The following is a 21,918-nucleotide window of genomic DNA, read 5'->3' on the forward strand; positions in this document are numbered from 1 at the left end:
TGCGCGTTTCGAAGGGTTCGAGGGTTACGGCAAGGTGATGGTCTTCCATGTCTGCTATTCAACATCGCTTTGGAGGGAGTAATACGAAGGGCAAGGATTGACACGGGTGGTCCAATTTTCACGAAGTCCGTCCAGTTGTTTGATTTCGCCGACGACTTTGTTATCATGGCACGTAACTTTGAGAGGATGGAGGAAGTCTACATCAGACTGAAAAGCGAAGCTAAATGGACTGGACTAGTCATCAACACGTCGAAGACGAAGTACGTGATAGGAAGAGACTCAAGAGAGGTCAATGTAAGCCACCCACCACGAGTTTCTATCGGTGGTGACGAAATTGAGGTGGTTGAAGAATTCGTGTACTTGGGCTCACTGGCGACTGCCGATAACAATACCAGCAGAGAAATTCGGAGACGCATCATGGCAGGAAATCGTACGTACAACAACACGGTGACGGTTCCCTTTCGAGAGAAGTAGTCGACTCAGGCGTTATTAGGAGCAACCCAACGGTCTCGAACAGCCTTCCTGCACAATGCAGCGTCTTCTCGGCGGAAACCGCAGCTCTGTTGATTTTCGCTACTGTACCCTCCGACAAACCAGTCCTAGTTCTGACTGATTCCGCTGGTGCCATCGCTGCGCCACAAAGTGACCACCCGAAACATCCATGGATCCCGGCTATCCTCGCTAGTGATCAACAATCGACAATCTTCGTCTGGAATCCCACTGCGGAGATTCTGGCTGGAGCTGGCCACCAAGGCCAGCGTTTCACAACATCGGTTCCCTCGGTTAAAGCCTGGATCAAAAAGATCGTCAGGTAGGATTGAGAAAACCAATGGGCTGCTTCCAAAACCACACAATTGCGGAAAGTCAAGAGATCCACGACACTCTGAAACGACATGTCCAGTCTCAAGGACCAGCAAGTAATCTCCCGCCTCCGCACCGGCCACACCCGATTCTCACATAATTTCAGTTATGAAGGACGTATCCAATTTGATTCCATGGATTGGAAAGGGCATGAACCATTTAAAAAAGAGATAACAGCCCTTTGATTACGCGTACAGACCTCAGAGCCCAAAATCCAGGGAATTCCTGGATGACCTGGAATTGAACAATTGTTGAAGGCAAATGTTGAAGATGCACAAGAACTTATCCCTAGTAACACAATTCCAACCGTTTTGGTTGCAGTTACTCCTATATGACTTGGTTTAGTCATACATAAATCACTCGTCTATGACAAGTGTGTTACTCGGGATTAGTTCATTTGATTTCCAAGAGTGTCTTTTTATATATTCACTTTTGGATGTCAATAATGTTAAATTTTTTTTATGTCTCCTGTTGTAAATATAAATGACTTCTTTTGAAAACAGTCGTAAATATTCCATATTTATGTGTTATATACGATAGTAATCATATTTTGACAGAGTTTGAATCCAAAGGAGAATGAGAAAATCTCTCACTTATCATGTCTGTATACACTCTCGATAGGTAGCATACCGTGAGAGACGTTTTTTGGTAGCTGTTACGATAATGAACTGATTCGGGGGGCTACAACCCATGATAAATTTCTTTTCATAAGCCCCAATTGCAGGGGTACCGGTTCTGGTGATGCATTTCAACTTCAACACAGCTTTGCGAAAAAAATATGATCCTCAACAAGCTAACTTTCACTTACTCAGTGACTGAGTAAAATTGTATTGCTCTCTCTTTCTATCCCACGGAAATTTTACTCATTTTCCGTCAAAAGCAGGATAACTCAAAACTATGAGTAATCCTGCTTTTGACGGAAACTGAGTAAAATTTCCGTGGGAAGAAAAGAGATGGCAATACAATTTTACTCAGTCACTGAGTAGGTGAAAATTAGAGTGAACATGAAATGAGCGAGAACAACGCGTTTTAACAAACCCCTTCGGTGGGAGCCGCCTATCCGAATCAGTTTTTTTCAACTTGTATACAAGTGCGATAGTTTTGTTTTCATGGCTTGCTGTGATTCGAAGAGGGTTTTGCCTCTCTTTTATCGTTGTTTGTTATTTATTGAGAGCGGTTTCCGCAAACCCGGAATTTTGACCATCTTTTACAAACGAACAAATGCTTAATTTTTTAGAAAAAAAAAAACGAGCAATGAGTAATGATTTCAGCATAACCGCGAGTAGACGTAGGACTTGTATAAACGTAGCGTATTTACATTTAACTTCTAACTTTTGGATTTTTGGAGTTTGAATATAGTATTGATATTGGAAACGACAACTTCCATGAATTATGAGCAATTTGTTTATTCAAAACTTCTGGAAATAGAACTAATAATTAAATACATAATTAGAATTAAATTGTTTCTAACTTTTAAGCCCTTAATTACTCCAGCAAATGTAGGGCATTTATAGATTTCTTATTGATGATAGTATTTGAAGTTTAAAAATTCTATTTATAAAATTTTGGGCAAAATGTGCTATTTTGGAGGAATTATCCCGTTTTCCAAACAAAGAAATACAGCACCAATTTCGTTGCTTCTTTTTGCTAAAATGCTTCCCAAGTAACATTTTAAGTTTTATAACACTCTTGAAGACCATAACTTGCTCTTCAAAAGTGTTATAAAACCAGCATGAAACCAAAATGTTACTAGGGTTGCTTACTGCTGAAAAAATCCCAACAAAAAGAGCAGTAACCCTATTAAAATATAGGAGGCACTGCTAATACATCAACAAAACATTATTTTATGTTCTGATTCCAAACTCCGAGTCTACATCAAATTTAATAATACAATTTCTCAGAAAATGAAAAACAAAGAATAAGATAGCGGGATTGGTAGTCATATGGCTACTGCTTCTGCCTCATACGCAGGAGGTCGTGGGTTCAATCCCAGGTCCGTTCCATTCTCCTACTTTGTATCTTTCTCTATATTTCTCATGTTCTAGCAATCGCTAGAACTGGAAATGGATTCCATACCGTTTCCATTACTATACTATACCTATACCTTCAACTTGAGTATTCTAACAGTAATCTGCTAGAATTGGAAATGAACTATAGAGCTCGTTTCCTACAGCCAATTAGAAATACCATCATTTGCTTTCTCCTATCTATCACATTGGCAGCTCGTTAACCAAGACGGACCTCTGCCTCTCGAACCTAACCCAAAAATTCCAACAAATTCCGCATGAACTCGTGGCAAGTGCAGAGGTATATTCGGCTTGCAGTGGGCGAGTGATTGCATCATCATTTCCTCCCCCTTCCCTACATTGACTTGCATTCTGACGTGGCAGGCGCCAGTATGACCTAACAAATAAGATCACCAGTACTTGGACATTGAAGATGTGTGCTTGTCGCAAGCAAACATCTGTTGGTTCCCTGTGCAAGAACAGCTGATCTGGTCATAATGGAATAGCAACTACGAGCAGTCAATCAAGCTCAAGCTCAAGCTCAAATGAAAAACAAAGAATAAGATAAAGTTTATTTAAATATTCTTCTGAAAATTATTTTTTGCGGACTTTTTTAAAAGATTTACATGTAATACAGCGAAATTTTCTAATCTAAAATGGATATTAACACTATTGCTGATTGTGCATCTTTAATTGCTAATGCCTTCTGCAAATAAATGAAAGTAATTATTTTAATCAAATTTTTATTTTCATCAGTATAGTTGATTTTTTTTTGCTGGGGAATCTGAACTGTTATAGTAAAACTATGTTTTAATGTATGTGTCGTTTAGTACCAAGCACAACTTAACATATGGTCAGTCATATGACATGACTCGTACCCATCCCGGGATCATGTGGATAATGAAACCAATCACTTTTCGTGTATGAGCAGACCAAATCTATCTAATTTTCTTCTTCTCCATCCACCACCGCTGTCCTCGTTGCCTCAGCCATCATCGGCCTCTAGCCGTGAACTCCGAGCGATACGATGGGCGATTGCATCCATCGCAACCGACATCACTGCATCCAATAATCATCAAGCACAGAATGACAAAAAAAATGCGCCCACGCCCGCATGAAAGAATGCATATTCGCAGACCCACTGGCATTTCTACCGCTGGCGACTGCATGCTGTGTGGGTAAACACAGCGAACGAACGAACGAAACAAAAAATGCGCGAGCAAAAAGCAAGTCAGTTCGCGCTGCTGTCACAAATTGTAATGACTCGCACAAGGCAGGCACAGCTTTTATACACAAAGAAAATCTTCTGGTAGACCCGAATGCCCGTGACATACCGCATTCTGATGTCCGTGTTACGAATGCACGTGATTGGTTACATATTAAATTTTTACTGGCTTTACCAAGAATTGAAATTTTCAATAGCTTATGGTTAATAATCTTAGGTTTCAATGAAATAGGCAAAATGGTAGAGAGTGTCCGAGTCGATTGATATATAAATCTTAAAAATCCATCGAAAGATAAAGGCGCTAGTAGCGTTCAAAATCTTCCCTTCCAGTGTAACGCTCTAGATTTTCAAAAATCTAAATGACACCCAGTATAGTAAAGAAAGACGTAAGTGCTACGTCAAAATGTTAACCGTGCAAATTCAAATTTAAGGCGTTTTGCCTTTCTCGTACAACTAAGTTCAGCGGGCTTGGTAGTCATATGGCTACTGCTTCTGCCTCATACGCAGGAGGTCGTGGGTTCAATCCCAGGTCCGTTCCATTCTCCTACTTTGTATCTTTCTCTTTATCTCTCATGTTCTAGCAATCGCTAGAACTGGAAATGGACTTCCATACCGTTTCCATTACTATTCCTATACCTTCAATTTGAGTATTCTAACAGTAATCTGCTAGAATTGGAAATGAACTTATAGAGCTCGTTTCCTACATCCAATTAGAAATTCCATCAGTTACCTTCTCCTATCTATCACATTGGCAGCTCGTTAACCAAGACGGACCTCTGCCTCTCCAACCTAACCCAGAAGTTCCAACAAATTCCGCATGAACTCGTGGCAAGTGCAGAGGTATATTCGGCTTGCAGTGGGCGAGTGATTGCATCATCATTTCCTCCCCCTTCCCTACATTGACTTGCATTCTGACGTGGCAGGCGCCAGTATGACCTAACAAATGAGATCACCAGTACTTGTACATTGAAGATGTGTGCTAGTCCCAAGCAAACATCTGTTGGTTCCGTGTGCAAGAACGGCTGATCTGGTCATAATGGAGTAGCAACTACGAGCAGTCAATCAAGCTCAAGCTCAAGCTCAAGCTCTCGTACAACTAAGTTGTACCGAAAGGCTATCATTTCACTCCAAATTCGAACTTTTGATAGAAGTCCCGGAGACCCATAGTGTTAAATACCATTCGACTCAGCTCGATGAGCTGAACAAATGTCTGTCTGTCCCCGTGTGTGCGTGTGTGTGTGTGTGTATGTGTGTGCGTGTGTGTGTGCACAAAATGCCATAAAAAACATTAGCCAAATTTTCACATAGAAACTCTTAATCGATTTTCTTGCAACAAGTTGCATCCGACAGAGACTAAAACGCTGTTGATCACTATTGAATTTCATAATAATTGCAAATTGCAAAAAATAGATAATATAAAAATAGTGATGAGACATAGTCACATAGAACGATAATGTGTTATGAAAAATGCCTTGCATCTATGAATATTTTTAAAGTTTATCCGTGGCATGCTTCCAATAAGAGTTTCATCGTACTATAAAGATGCTCGTGTTGCACGCATTTAGGCGTAAGTATGCTCTTCGTTGAGTTTCATAGTACTATGAAATTGTCCGAAAGTCAAAATTAGAACATAGGAAATTCGAGAAACTTTTGGCAGCGCCATCTGTCGTCTACTAGTGTAAATTTTCTATCATAACATTAGACGGTGTAACTGTTTTGCCTTTCTTGTACATCATCGAGGTGTAAGCAGAAAGGCTACATTTATTACCCTTTTCCGCGAGAAAGGCGCCATCACCGCTAGGTGGATTAATCTGGGTTTTTTTTTTTAAATGTATCTTGCTCGTCCAACGGACAGCCTGATTGAATTTAATTTAATAATAAGTGGAGCAAAGTAAGCCATGTTGTTCTTCGTAAGTTTGTAAGAAGCATATAATATTAAACGAGAAGAATCAATAGTTATAACGCATTGCAAGAAAAATTTGGAATGCAGGATAATTCAAAACGCATCCAGTGAATATTTCCCTGGCAAATGATCAAAGGCAGCTTTTGTGAAATTTGCAATGTTTTGTTTTTATTTATACTTATGACATTTCGTCCTGAATCGTTCGACGCGAAATGAACAAAAAACGATGCCTAACAAATAGGAAAAGGGAATTTCAATTATATTTTAAGTTTGTGAGTTTTCGCGGCAGCAGGAACTCTGTGCTTGACAAACCGCTCTCTGGTCATTGCAAGTTGTGGGGATTGTTTAGGATGGGATTGGGTTTGAAAATGAGCTCTGTTCAACTATCTACATTGTACACCCAACCAGAGACTGCAACATTTTATTGCAATCTCGCATTAGTTTCGCGTACAATTTGCCATAATTTGCGACATATGCACATATTGTATTAAGCAAACGGCAGGCCCTTGCATTAGGTTTCCGGTCACGAGAAAATAAGAACTGGTTATGTGTTAGTGTCTACATTGAATCTAATTTTACACTCCCCATCGAGGAGTGAAATGCTGTATACTTCGACAACCTCAGCAACCTTACAAAAAAAATCGGTCAAAGACGGGTATTGAACCCGGACCCCCCGCACTTAGCATGTCTAAACTGACGCGCTAACCATCTGGACTATTTACCAGATGCGGAACGACGCGACCAAAGGCAATCATAATCCACGTTTCATACTATGCGGATGTGACAAGTGGAAGGGTAGTAGGGAGAGCAATGAGTGATACGAGTGGAATAAGCACCATGCATATTTGTTTCTTTTTCCGTCATCAAGCTAAATGGAATCGGGAAGATTGTGTGGGTTAAAGTTATATTGCTGATCACGATTCATATACAGTCAAACCTCCATGAGTCGATATCGAAGGGACTATCGACTCATGGAAATATCGAGATGAGGAATAGCAAATCTTTGGAAAGCTGTTTGAAGGGACCATCACAGTAACCCAGAAAATATTTTTTAATATGGCATAATTTGCTTCCATGAGTCGATATCGAATCATAGAACATCGACTCATGGAGGTTTAACTGTACTTCTAGATTGCTTTGAGAATAGGTCGTATGTGCAAAAGAGAGATTCTCTTTGATCACGCTCTCTTTCGCTAATAAATCGGCTAGTTTTGCACATTTTGCTACGATTCCACTTCAGCATGATAGACAAAGCTATTGTCTTTGGATATCTGCCAAGAAATTCTAAGTCAACTTTTGTATAGTTTAGTAATAATCGAAAGAGAATAGATCCAAAGAGAGACTCTCTTTTGCACATACGACCTATTTTCAAAGCACTCTAGACTTGTTCTAGGAGAAGCCAACGAGATTCGTTTGGATGTATTGATCGAAACCAAATAAACCGACTTAATGCAATGAGCTGTATTAACAAGTATGGCATTCTCTGATCGGTTTGAATGCGAGATTTGATACAAAATGCTTAATAGAAAAAATGTCACACGGAATTGTTTTGGGTGTATCCTCAAGTAGACCTCTACTTAAGGGACCGTCTGCCGCTTAAACTACGCTAGCCCAAGTCATGGTGTCGGGTGGGACTTGACTCAATAACCCGGACCTGACTCGGCGAGAGGTGGCAGGCCCAACAAGTCACCTGTAAAACCAACCGATACTAACTGCGATATACCACAAGTAAAAACCGACTCCAGCGTACATGGGCACCTCAAAAGAAAAGTATGTATAATGCGTTTCGGGTTAGTTGACTCCTCGGCCAGGTACTGATTATTATTTATTTTTTCATATCTGTGTATGTCAAACCATTGGACTTCACAAGCAGGCAGGGTTTCGACTTTTCGTTTCAATGAGACCAAAGCAAGCGTTTTTCGGGCCAAGGGAGGATCTTTTTTCTTTGGTTATGTTGAGGATTATCTTTCACCCATCAATCTTTCTCCAGAATTAGCCTTTGAAGATAAACGAAAATCTTGCCTATTAGATGAAAATCCTTTTTCGTTTCATCACTTTTATCTCTCACTCACTTTTCGCGAGAATTATCGCAGACCAATGACAAAATCGTATGACCACGCCGAGATTCGAACGCAGAATAGTAACAATAATAGATGTGGGGATGCGCTTACTCTAGCCACACCACCACGCTATCTGTATGAAAGCGTTAAGTTATTTGGTCCACATAAGCTACTACCATTTGCATTAATGGTGCCACGAAAAGACTCGAATACGAAAGAAAAAGAACAAACCAACGTTTTGCGGCAATCGAAGTGAGCGAAAAATGGTTATCACTCTCCAGGCTGTTTTTCTTTCCCGAAAAGCGATTTCTCACCGAAAATTTTGGTGAGGGAGCATCCTGTGCTCCTGAGATTGAGTGAGCAATACGAACCCTGAAGCAGCAGATTTGTTGTTATGTCCATTCAACGCACACTATGTGTGATTTGTTCTAAGCGGGGATTTCCCTCTGCGCGTTATTTCCGCGAAGCTATCCAAATTTTTCTTTTTCTCCGTAATACACATTTGGTTTCTCTGAAATTCGCTACCCAAAATTCTGAACAACGTGTCCAAAATATGAATCAGTGCGTGCATGTGTCTGAAATTTGGTTCTAAGACAGTACTGGACTTTACAGGCTAAGAAGAAGGAATATTTAACCGAATATAAATGCTGTGACCGCAACGTTTCGTATTCAATTGTGTTTATCGTTTATTTATCTCGGAAATTTCTTCGCACTTTTGTAGGTAGCTTTTGATGGTGGATAACTTCTTGGTGGCATCGCGGATCGAAAGATTCAGTCAGACTCAACACTTTGCTGCTCTAAACAACCGCTGCCATCGACTACCTGTTCGCCCGCGAGTTCATTTGAGACTTCTCAAATGTGGTGAAGTCATTATCGACCTTATCGACGTTAAGGGCTATCGTGGCGCATACAAACTGTCTGTACGTTGTCAGCCACGTTGGATAGCGGTATCCGCCTCAGTACTACTTGGAGCGGCTGAAGTAGTCGGATACCGCCACTGTACTGCGTACGCACTTTACTGAATAAAATAAAGTTCTGCATCTGATAAAAAAAAAAAATATTCATTTAATATTAATTACCATTCATTGAACTTTAGAGATCGAACGCTATATATTTTTACCATCAGGACTAATAATTACTTTCTTAGTTTTAATAAACTAATCTAAACTTAGCACCAAATGTAACAAATTCCGAATTACCATAACTCAGCAGAAACTAACCAGAAAAGCGACAACCGAATAAATAGTGTTAACCAATTCAACAAACGCAATTGTTGAAATTTCAAACAATCCGAAGCAGTCCATAGATACCCCATGTTGGGTGTTCATCCAGGTGATCATCAATGCTGTTCTTGTTTGCACGTATTCGGAGTGGTTATCTCGGCTGTAAGGTATTTTGATGCAAAGTTCGAAAATCAAATCGCCAATGGATGCAGCCTGCGGATCACACAACAAAACAGTACTTAATGAATCATGTTTCCATCCCTATGTACTTGCCTCGTCCTGATAGGTATCAACCAACCGACACAAAAAATAGTATTCCAGCAGCAACAGTGAGGGTGGTATTGCTATAGATATTGAGAATATATTAATTCCGGAGATCTTGGCAGTGTAAACAAACAATCCAATGCTGAAAATTGCGAAATAATGTGCCAGAGCGAATGTTTTTCCAACCAATCTCTTAAGAACGATCAGCAATCTAAAATATCAATATCTCAGTTGTATTCTTCCTACTTACATAATTTGCATAGATCCCATATACCTCCAGTATTTTCGTTGCTGGTCCTGGGTAGCCTTAACTTGCTGAAGATAATAATCCGCATTCATAGAAGGGAGGTTTAACATTTGTTCATAACGGTGAGCTAACATTCTGAGCTTGGCTCGCATACCGAGCAAAAGAACACCTACAGTAATTGAATTTGAGAGAACCCTGACATTCATTGCCAATGGTATAGAAGGCACGGTTAACCAACGCAGAACGTTGGAAACAAGTCGTCCAGTTCCTGACAATTCGGGGGGAAGTGCAAATGCCACATTCGCCGCCGAGTTTGGCACCGACATAAATACAAATTGCACCAATGTAATGCAGATTATAATTTTTATCATTGTGATTGCGTACTGATTGAAGCTCCTTGTTTCAATTTCATCATATTGATCATCACCTGAGTTGACGCCATTACTTTTGATGAATTTTCGAATAGCTTCAATGGGCTCCCGGAGGAGTGCGATCAACAACATTTTAAGAACTGCAGCGATCCAACCCGATATTTTTGCAACACTCCACACAACCAAAGACAAGTTTTCCGTTTGGTTTTGGAGGGAATCTTTCAGCTGGAGAAAAAACACAAGCCCATTAAAGATGAACAAACAATTGAGGAAATGGCGAATGTAGAGCCCTGTTGGCCATTTTGATGATGGTGTATTGATGCCTAAATAAAAATGAAACAAATAAAATATTTGTTGGTAGGATTAGTTTGTGGTTTTCACCTCCAAGTAATGATATTGCGTCTAGCCACCAGAAGCAATCACTACTGAATTCTATGTGCGAACAAAATTGGCGTATTTTATTAAGCGTATTTGGGCACCATTCGCGGGTATGATTCCAGGCCAATCGAAAAAATTGGAACATTTTGCTTCGCTGTCCCAAGCTGTAGTGTTCAAGCGAAACTTTCGTTCGATAAATGCCATGACTAAAGTAGGAGGTAAATTATTTATTGTGAAGTACATTATATAAATCTTGAATTGGAGAATGAGCGTTGATGTTGCGCGTCAGACTGATCCATTCAAGGCCAGAAAAAAAACAATCCAACTGCGGTTAAAGTCTTCCATAATTGTTTCTACACTCAACTTGTGTTGATGAAACCATTCACGAATCTTAATCATCGATCTCAATCGTTTTAATTTACGACTTTCTGCTTCACAACTATCTCATTATAGTAGAAACTTGGGAATATAAGGCCAGTAAAACTCACCGCTTCTGTACATTGATTTCAAAGAAATGTACGATTCAGTGAACTTAAATGGGCTTTGGCAAACGATGTCCGAGCATGGTTTTCCGGCGAAACTGATAAATTAGTATGTGCAGCGCCGTTTAATGGTTTGAAATCGAGTATATTTGGATGGTAGACGAATTGTGCAATTAATTTTTGATCGTAAATGGATGGTGAATGGTGCTGTACTTTAAAATTTTGCTGTTCAAGGTGCAATCAGAATATGGCATGGCATCAAGATAATCTGTATCTGGATCCACCATAAGCGTGGTACAAACTGCCTATTCCCCTGATCAGTTTTAAAATCAGTATCGAAAAAATGAGCCTGTCTATATTATCAACTTTGTTAATTAATTGTATCCTCCCATATGGATCCACGTGAGGCACAACCAGGAGGGTACAATCACAGCGAAAGTGGAAGGGTGTAGAAGGTGGAACTATTAAGTGGCAAACTTTTACCTACCTTGTCATATTGATGGCATCCTCAGATGAGAAAAAAGCAGATGCTTTCCTGAGGGATTAGGGATTAAAGCGATCAGCAACCATAAAGTTATTGCGCTAAAAAGAGATTCATATTTCATTTAATCTCCAGTTAAGCTAATTGATAAAGGTAGGAAACTGCTGTAACGGATAAATGTACTTTGCGGAGGGAAAGTGATTCTTGACCGCTTTATTTTAGCCAATGAAATTTCCGTAGATATTGTCAATGAAAAAAATGTTACGGAAGATAGGTGTTCCGATCAACACCACAGGGCTGACCACAACATCCCTGCAGAAGTGTTTGACGTTGGTTCGGGAGACTGCGAAATTGGTAACTCCAAACAATGAAGAGGCAAGATATATTTGCAGACCCAAAGCAGAACAAAGCATAGATAGGCATTCAAGGAACGTGGAAGTGTGTCGCAAAATTAAAATACGTCGAAAAGTTACATTATATCCGATATTTAATACTACTTTATTAAGAATTTATTATATTCGTTACTATACAAGTAAGTTGCATTGAATTTGATAAAGATTTCTATAAGAAAATTATTTTGAGCTTTTTAGTGGAATGTCTTCACATGTCATAAGACGAGTTAATACAATCCCATTGAATTCCACCACTTAATTGTATCTTGACAGATACGTATTTCGACCTCAACAGTAAGCCCGTCTTCAGTGTCTCGTATTTGTCGAGTCAAGTACGAGACACTGAAGACGGCCTTACTGTTGAGGTCGAAATACGTATCTGTCAAGATACAATTAAGTGGTGGAATTCAATGGGATTGTATTAACTCGTTTTATGACAAGGAAAGATTTTTATTTAAAACTAAATAAATTGTGAAAAAATAGGTACGACTCGAAATTCAGGTTAGGCTATATGCAAAGTACACAGCATTGGTCTGAGGATTGCTATAGTGAAATCATAGTAAGTTACTCTTAAAATATCCTTATTCCTACGCCTATATACAATAAGTGGAAACTATTTACAATTTCAATAACTTATTTCCTATGACAATTTCCTAAAATTATTCCGAACAATAGGCGCATTTGAAAATGATATTTTTCCCACGAAGGCATAAACAGATTTTTGCTTGATTGCTTAAGCTGTTTAAGTTTATTACCCGAGCAGGAGAGTATAAACCAATAATACTTCAGCTTATATCCAGAAACAGCTTATATTCAGAAGCGAAAGATCACTTGAATCCCGACGTCTTAAGGCAATCAAACAAATTCATATCAAACAAATTTGTCAAAAAAAAATACCCTGGATGATTCATCAATTAAGGTCACTCCTGACGGAATCCAATAACAAAACTTTTCGAGTTGTTTATTTATAAAAAGACAGGAACACCGTCTTCGATCAGAGGTCGTACAGACTGAATACTTAACACCTAGACAACGGACAGGACACATAACACTCAGTGGATCGGTGAAGAATTTTTCGATAACGAAAAGTTTCCTCCTTACCGGGGCGGGAATCGAACCCACGCTCCATAGCCCATGCGTCTAGACGATTGACGTCGCTAACCGCTCGGCTACAAAGCCTTAATATTATCCATAGGACAACGGTAAGAAAATTTAAATAAACCTAATGCCCTGTGTCATGTATGTCACGTGTTTGTACGAGCTGTACGATTTTAAATGCTATAGCAATTGAGCAAAAATAACCGATCAGATCTTCTGCGCCCTTGTTTGGAAATCCCGCGTAATGACTTAATTGAATGGAGATTCGAATTCAGGTACGATTGCCAAAATCTCGTGCATTCGGTTGGTCGTGCTTGAAGCTTTGGATTCGAGCTCTAACGCTACTTTGTCGTCGTCTCGCGTTGCACGCGCCGGCGTCTCTTTCAGGGTATAGATGTCTCATAGATGCGTGGAGTGTGCAGCCGTCACGGTGCGCCGGTAGACCGTTATTATAAAATAAAAATTTCTATCAAAACCAAGTACAGGGCTCGATTCCTGTGGTAATTCTGCACCTTTGGACCAATTTAAAAACAAACATCTCTAGGAGGAATCTTGAGAAATCTTGGTTTGAAGTTTTTTATTAAGAAATTCAAAAGAATCTATATTTTAATTCAATAATATTCTTAATATAGGGGGAAAGACAGCTTTGGCAGGTTTTGTTCTATTATTGGCAGGGGGGTTTTTGTCGACCAAATTTTATGAAATTTAGCCACAATATTCTTTGATATGCAAAGAATGTTTAGGCCAAATTTGAGCCTAGTCAGTCATAAAAAACCCCTGCCAATAATAGAACAAAACCTGCCAAAGCCGTCATTCCCCCTACCTTCAAAGCCGTCCAAAAAGTGGTCCAAGTTGTTTTCAACCGCAGTTTGCATTTGCTGCCTTTATGACAATTATAGACTTTTACAACTGATTAAACTCACCAAACTGACTTAGGTATGTTTTTTGTATGGATTTTGTATGGATACTTCAGAACCATTCATGAATTCACGAGCAGGCTGCTGATTCTTTGTTTGTCTTGGGAAATTAGTATTCTATTCAGATTAAAGTTTGTATTATATTTTAATTATATTTTTATTTTTTCATTATAGTATTCACATTATAGTATTTTAGCATCAGAAGTTAAGATCAAACTTGGAGCACGGAAGAAATTAGTAGAAAAAAACCATCAGCTTAAAGATTTGTTCAAAGTAGTGTAGTTGTTTAGCATTACGTAAGATGCCGTAACAATTGAATTGGCGGAGCTTTATCAAATTTTGAGATTTCCTCGCAAAAGGATCATCGGGCTGGTAATGATTACACTTGCACAAAAGCCCGTAGAAAAGTATGATTTTCAAGAGTGAGCTTGGCAAGAACCAAAGAAAACATTAAGAGAAAATGCACAAGAGAAAGAGAGAATTTAACAAGCTGTGTGCATATTCTTTTGGTTTTTGGTAACAACGAAGATAAAATGTTGAATTTTTGAACTTTTAAAAGTACTTTAATTAAGAAAAAAAAATGTTCTAGCTCGGAATTGTTAATACGATTTTCAAGTTTCTCGAGAAGCGCCATGTTGAGTAAATTTGTGGGTGACCCAAATGCAGATGAGGCATCAACAAATTGCATAGGGTTCACTAGAATTCAGATCTTTTAGATTACGTCACGGTAAGTTACTCTGTTTAAACATTAACAATTTTCCAATTAATATTTCAATCATCAGGTTGAATGATTTCAAAAACGTGAACGCAGGATACAGGTCTTTGAAACTCGTACATGGTTTTGAAGAAGCAATTGATGGCTTTGCTAGCAGCTGAAAAAGCCGTAACTTCTATTCACGCCAAAGTTCCATATCTTGAATTATCATGTTTCAGAATTCTATAGAGGCACCGGAAGAGATCTTGGCTTACATATCAAACATGTTTTTTGTAGTTCGTTCAGTAGAACTTTGACGAGATTTGGCAGCAAAGATCGGTTAATAAGTGCTGTGATCGAGTATAACAGCTTCTAACTACTATTATCCTACACGAACTCTGGTCTTAGTTCTCTCCATTGTGAACATAAACACTAAATGCTCCAAAACGGGTTTTACGTTTTATCCGACGTTTCGTACCTTTATCAAGGATTTAACTAAGTCCCGTTTTATTGTTACATTGTCTTAGCATAGAACGTTCTGTCACAACTTTATTTTAAATCGCCCCCTCTATTTTTCGGTAGGGGCTGCGAAATTTCAAATGCACGAGCCAAAAACTCCATGTATAAAAAATGTAAACATTGCCCTCATGAAACTTCACTCGCCTTTTGAATACGGGTAAAAAATGCCCTCATATGATGTCATATGACGTCATGATGCAATAGTTCATATTCCATTCTTGAATTTTCCGTTTGTTCAATCATAAGGGTATTCTTCAGATGTATGTATATTGTCAAATCAATATTTCCATCAAAGTGTCGCTAGACATTATTTACTTAAATTTTAATTGCTGAAACTAGTTCTTCATCAATTCTCATCAAAATTATCACTGCAATTATATCATTTTTGACATAACATGCTATCTTCTAGTGATAACAATTTTAGTTTAATGTGCTCAAAATACGATGCAGTAAAGTGAAATTTATTTTGAGTAAAATTTGTTTTGAAATTCATATGAACGAATAAAAGAAATTTGGTTTTACTATTAGGAACAATCCACAAATAACGTTACGCTGCAAAGAAGGGAGAGGTTTGGATTTTCTAAACTCTGCGTTACGTAATTTGTGAACAGACCCTGATTATAGCTTCATTTAATGATGTCAAAATAGTTAACCCTCTAACGGCCAAGGCCGCCTTCGAAATAATTTTGATTGTTCAGTTCAGTTTAGTACAGTTCAAAACGTTTTTGATGGCGATCAATAATAAACTTCAGTGCTAGTGAAAAAAGTGAAATTGATGAAATCGCGAATTTAAAATTTTAGAAAACAAAATAGTGATTTTGAGCGAAAACAGAAATTTGGGTATTATAGAATTAAATAAACTCTAAATATAAGGCAGCGTTTGTCTGGATAAGAGGGGTTTTGGGAGATCGTGATGTGGATTATATGCAGTCCATCTATGCCTTTCTTTGCTCGGCTGATATCAATGTCTAATGTCCGAGCACGACGTCATGCAAAACCGTTTCCTACGCAAACGCCCGGATGAGCAGCTGGAATAATCTAAACCCAAATCCCTACCCCGTCCATCCTGACTTAAGCAAATTATAATCTTGCGTCACCACGAGTATTATGGTCCATGTCCCTTCCCTACTAACTGTTCATGATAAGATGATACTAATTATAAAGATTTCATACTTAAGAAAAGCGGCTCCGCAAATTGTCACACACGACTGAGCCTACCAAATAAATGAAATGGCTGAAAAAAGGCAGCGTTTGTCCTTTCGTTCTTTTGATCCAGTTATTTTTCTCAGCCTTTCTTTCCCACAACCTTTTGTCCCAGTTTTTTCGACCATCATTTCCTTCAACATTTACAAGGTCTACATTTTGTCATTTCGACCTTTTGTCCTTACAATTTCAACCTTTCGGTTTTTCGTCTTTTCGACCTTTTGTCCTTTCGAACTTTTATCCTTCTACCTTTGACCTTCAGCCTTTTGACACAGAATTGGCATGGAATGCGATCGTCAAGCCCTTGAACATAGTCCCTGCTGCCTAAGGTGGACCACTCTTATATGAAAAAATTCAAAACCATTTTTTCGAGACGTATACCCCCTGAAAATAAAGTTTTTTGCTCCCAGAAGCTATTGTAAAAATTTCAGCCAGATCCGTCAAGTCTAAGTGGATGCTCAACGAGCATGAAGTTTATATGAGAAAAATCGACTAAATGTATGGGAAAATGCATACTTTCCACTTTTTTACCTCTAGATGGCGCTGTGGTCATTCAATCCCGCTCATTAGTGACATTTACTATCTTTACATTATAACGAAGAGGCTCCCGAAAACCGCAAACGATTTTGTCATACAAACTTCATGCTTGTTGAGCATCCACTTAGACTTTACGGATCTGGCTGATTTTTTACAGTAACTTCTGGGAGCAAAAAACACCAATTGAAGAGTTTTACTCGGGACCAGAAAGCTATCCTCATAGTCAATTAGGATAAGGGGAGGAATACTAGTTCGACACTCATTGCTACAAGAGACCGAGGAATCCTCTGCCTCTCCATGAGTGCACTGGAAAGGAATAGTATATTAGTTGGGAAGGAAATATATTGGAAATCGCCTTGGTAAGCGACTAATTATTTCTTTTGACGACGTCATTTTCATGATGATACAAAAACGGAAAAGCAACGAGTGTCTAACGTATTTTCCCAAAGACTTATTCGATATCTTAACTACTTTGCGACGACTAAAACACGCACTGCACTCGTTTGCTCGATGGCTACTGCAAACTATTGAAGACCACGCTTGTTTCGACCGGAGCAAATCGCAATACATCCATAGTCCCTGCTGCCCCTGTAAACAAAATTTGCTCAAAATTGTCATAAAGCGTGGGAGTTAAAGGAGGCGGATCAGAAAGCATTGGGGTTTTTCAACGAAAAGTGCTGCGAGCGATACTCGGTGCAGACACATGAATCACGAGCCGCATCAAGTGTACAAAAAAGAAAGTATTGTAAATCGTATAAAAACGACGGACTTTGGTAGGCTGGTCACCTAGTGCGAATGTCGGAAGAAAGAATAGTCATAGCAATATTCAGCAGAGACCGGATTGAAAACGGCGAATTAAGCTGCACATGATGGAATCGATTACGGGGACCTTAAACGGGAAAACATGAGGAACATTGCCCAAGGCCGACGATTATGGAGCTTTGCAATACGTCAGACATTGGTGTATCGACACTGCAGCCAACCAGATACCCATGTTTGTTTGTTTTTATATTTATGTTTTGATCATGTGCCTGTGAAAATGGATCCCTGCCAGGAGAATCATCCGTAACCCTATCTTTCGATCAGCCTCAACTTTGGTGTTTTTGTAATTGGCACAAAATTGGATTACTAATTAACATCTTTTCATAAGAGGTGAGTGTGCACAGTGTTCTGGTGTATCTGCTATTCCTTCGACTGTATTTTTGAAAAATGTTACAATGAAACTCACGCAGTGCAAATAATACACGCTGAGGTCAACTAATCCAAAATTTTACCGTCCTTTGGAAGCGATGCAATTTAACGGACGCCCTTTCTGTTTCTGAAAACTTCTAATTCATATTACCTAAACAATAAAAAATCGGAAAAACCCGTGTGAATTCCGAATAATTTTTCGCGGACATACCCTTGAACTTTCCTGGTTATAATAACGATCGATATGCATTTGATGATTGCTTCAATAAATCCGTTGTTAAACTAAAATAAAGCCATTCTGTTCATTTTACCCTTTATTGAGGCGAGCTTTGTTACTTAGTATAGTTTTTCATTTATTCAGACCGATCTAGCTGTTCCCATTATCACTTTTTGACGTCAAATTCAACTTTTTAATGACTTGCCCGTCCCGCTGAAAAAATGTACCTTCAGATTACCTGAGCGCAATTATCTTCACTAATATGACCGTAATTGAAAATTTTCGCATGTAATCGCTTCGTCAGCCGTGTCAGGTGTGGCGGTTAAAAAAAGGAACTTGAATCAATCCACGTTAATGGGACACGTTTTTTTTTGTTTCGCTACATGTAGGACAATACAAAGTGAACTCCCCGTAAATTGTTTTGACTATGTACCAGAGCGTTAATGAATAAAGCTTCCAAAGAATGATGAAATTGGTTATGATTAAATCTTTTAACTCTATGATTTAAGATTATGATTAATGATTTTTTTCATTTTTGATAATGATTAATGATTATGATTAACGATTAAAATAATTTTTCACAATGATTAACGATTATGTTAATGAATAAAACGTTTGAAGTATGATTAACGATTATCGATCGTGATTAAATGTTGACAGAATATGTGTATGATTAATGATTAACGATCGATATGATTAATGAATAATGATTATGAATAATCAAATTAAATGATTTGCATAGTGATCAATAGTCAAGTAGCCTTTCTTCCAAATTGGGTTATTGAAGGGTATAAAATTATATTATTATGATTGAAGAATAATGAATAAAAGCGATGTATGCAATGATTAAAATTGATGATTAATGAATAAACTCAAAACAATTATGAATATGATTAGTGATTATTGATTGAATTTAAAATTACATGATTAACGATTAGCGATTAATGATTAAATCATATTTTTTGTATGACTATGATTAATGAATAATGATTAAATAACCCATTATTCATTAATCATGATTAAATCTATGATTAATCACTAATGCTCTGCTATGTACTTTCATTTGCGTTGTTTCCAGTTTCTTAATTTCATAAATTCAAAGCTTTAGGAATCATTTTGAAAATTTATTTTTTGCAGGAGATTAGCACTCGTTACAGGAGAAAAATAAAGAACATGACTTGTTTTGCAAAAATCACGAGTTTGGACGTTTGGAAGAAGCTTGAAAAAGTATATTAGGCTGTTCCACAAATGTAAAATACATAACATGTAAGGAGCCTTACACCGAAAAATGCTGAAGAAAGTCCTAAAAATTTCAGTTCGAATTCTGTCTAAGTACCACCTTAATGTGCATCTTATTAGTGTTTTGCAGAGGATTTTTTCTAGAGATTTATATCCTTTTCTGCACAAGTCACAAGCCTTCTAGGCGATGTATATTTTCGTCCATGAAAATCTGCGTTGGTCTAACGTCGCTCCCATAAATCTCGCCGTGCTGCAAAACCACAGGTGGAATATGAAGCGCCATTCGCTCGCTATTGAGTTCGTGACATGGGATGGAAAAGTCCTAACCACTTGTGGGGAGAAATAAAAAGTGGAAGCATAATTTAAACTTTGAACCGTGGTGGATGAGTAACACAGTCGCATCCGTTGTGGTCGAGAATCTGAGTTGGGCACAAGAGGCTGTATAAAATGTTCCAACCCCAAGCAATAAGTACCCCGGACCCGAACCCTGCGGGAGGAAAATCGTCAGCGGCTTTATTTTTTTGACAACGTAACCAAAGAGAGAATCGGCGGTGTGACGCTGTGACTCGTCTCCGGCACAATCGGATGGCGATGGGAAGTGAAATCTAGGTTAATTGCAAAAATTGAAAAGTTCATTTAATCGGGTTCAGGGAACGATGCCGGCGGCAAAGAAACGGAAAAAGGCCCGTGCGCAGAACTAACGGAAGGAAAATGGGCGAATAATAGGAAATAAATTTGATACAGTCAGCGGCATGACGGTTGGTTAGTTGGTTGTGTGGCTTTTCGGAGATTGCAGAGTGAGTTAGGGTGGAACTGTGCAGAGTAAAGGATTCAATATAACAAAATAGTTATAGCCGCAATACACTTCGCATTTCCAGTGGCACCAATCGCAGCAGTGAAGTAATGGCCCTGAAGCAAGCGGAAAATAAAAATATCAACTTCATTCGTTGAAGGTAAATTGAGTCGAAAACACGAACTTGAGTATGGCTGGCCATTATAGCAGCCATGTTTGAATTTAAAATGTTTCCACCAAATGGCACCCAACTGGCTTGGTATTTCGATTATATTTGATTTTCACGTCGAGTAACATAATTCAATTTATTTGCATTGCAGCTGAAAAAAATCACATTTCCGAAGTGCCCCAGTACTTTGTCATTCGATAAATAAATAAATTTACTTGATTACGTGTTTCGGGATTCAAATCTTTATAGCTTCCTTCAATAAGTAAACTGTTTGAAAAGATTATTTCAAATAGAATGATGGTTCATATTAATGACAATTCTATCTTTGCTGATGACCAATTTGGTTTTCGCCATGGGCATTCAACCACTCATCAGTTGTCCTTTAAGACCTTTCATCAGTCCTTTCAAGAGGCCCGGAAGCCTCCTTTCAAGAGGCCCGGAAGCCTCCTTTCAAGAGGCCCGGAAGCCTCCTTTCAAGAGGCCCGGAAGCCTCCTTTCAAGAGGCCAGAGCCTCCTTTCAAGAGGCCCGGAAGCCTCCTTTCAAGAGGCCCGAAGCCTCCTTTCAAGAGGCCCAGCCTCCTTTCAAGAGGCCCGAAGCCTCCTTTCAAGAGGCCCGGAAGCCTCCTTTCAAGAGGCCAGAGCCTCCTTTCAAGAGGCCCGGAAGCCTCCTTTCAAGAGGCCCGGAAGCCTCCTTTCAAGAGGCCCAGGCCTCCTTTCAAGAGGCCCAGGAAGCCTCCTTCAAGAGGCCAGAAGCCTCCTTTCAAGAGGCCGGAAGCCTCCTTTCAAGAGGCCAAGCCTCCTTTCAAGAGGCCCGAAGCCTCCTTTCAAGAGGCCAGAAGCCTCCTTTCAGAGGCCCGGAAGCCTCCTTTCAAGAGGCCCGAAGCCTCCTTTCAAGAGGCCCGGAAGCCTCCTTTCAAGAGGCCCGAAGCCTCCTTTCAAGAGGCCTGAAGCCTCCTTTCAAGAGGCCTGAAGCCTCCTTTCAAGAGGCCTGGAAGCCTCCTTTCAAGAGGCCAGGCCTCCTTTCCAAGAGGCCGGAAGCCTCCTTTCAAGAGGCCCGGAAGCCTCCTTTCAAGAGGCCCGAAGCCTCCTTTCAAGAGGCCCGGAAGCCTCCTTCAAGAGGCCCAGGCCTCCTTTCAAGAGGCCAGGAAGCCTCCTTTCAAGAGGCCAGAAGCCTCCTTTCAAGAGGCCCGGAAGCCTCCTTTCAAGAGGCCTGAAGCCTCCTTTCAAGAGGCCCGGAAGCCTCCTTTCAAGAGGCCCGGCTCCTTTCAAGAGGCCCGGAAGCCTCCTTTCAAGAGGGCCCGAAGCCTCCTTTCAAGAGGCCCTGAAGCCTCCTTTCAAGAGGCCCGAAGCCTCCTTTCAAGAGGCCCGAAGCCTCCTTTCAAGAGGCCCCGGAAGCCTCCTTTCAAGAGGCCCAGGCCTCCTTTCAAGAGGCCAGGCCTCCTTTCAAG

General features: G+C 39.5%; 2 protein-coding genes across 5 annotated transcripts in view; both read right to left on the minus strand.

The window, feature by feature from the left end:
- Positions 1-21,918, minus strand: part of LOC134209409 (zwei Ig domain protein zig-8) — a 969,833-nt gene that overhangs the window by 327,081 nt on the left and 620,834 nt on the right. The window lies entirely within an intron of this gene.
- On the minus strand, positions 600-20,515 carry LOC134214959 (uncharacterized). The gene is made up of 6 exons (XM_062694232.1): positions 20,486-20,515; positions 9,817-10,385; positions 9,552-9,753; positions 9,276-9,491; positions 8,967-9,096; positions 600-790 (listed from the first exon to the last, which is right to left on the minus strand). Exons 1-6 carry the CDS (start codon positions 20,513-20,515, stop codon positions 600-602), a joined length of 1,338 nt encoding a protein of 445 aa, XP_062550216.1.

The sequence above is a fragment of the Armigeres subalbatus genome, chromosome 2, assembly GCF_024139115.2.
Source record: "Armigeres subalbatus isolate Guangzhou_Male chromosome 2, GZ_Asu_2, whole genome shotgun sequence".
NCBI lineage: Eukaryota > Metazoa > Arthropoda > Insecta > Diptera > Culicidae > Armigeres > Armigeres subalbatus.

Excerpts from the sequence above, each read along its gene's own strand:
- LOC134214959 (XM_062694232.1), bottom strand. The coding sequence starts at position 20,515 with ATGGCTGCTATAATGGCCAGCCATACTCAA. Across the intron at positions 9,097-9,275 it reads ATTCGGTTGTCGCTTTTCTG|ATGCAGAACTTTATTTTATT; the intron begins GTTAGTTTCTGC and ends TTTTTTTATCAG. Across the intron at positions 791-8,966 it reads TGACAACGTACAGACAGTTT|GCTTTAACCGAGGGAACCGA; the intron begins GTATGCGCCACG and ends TTTTTGATCCAG.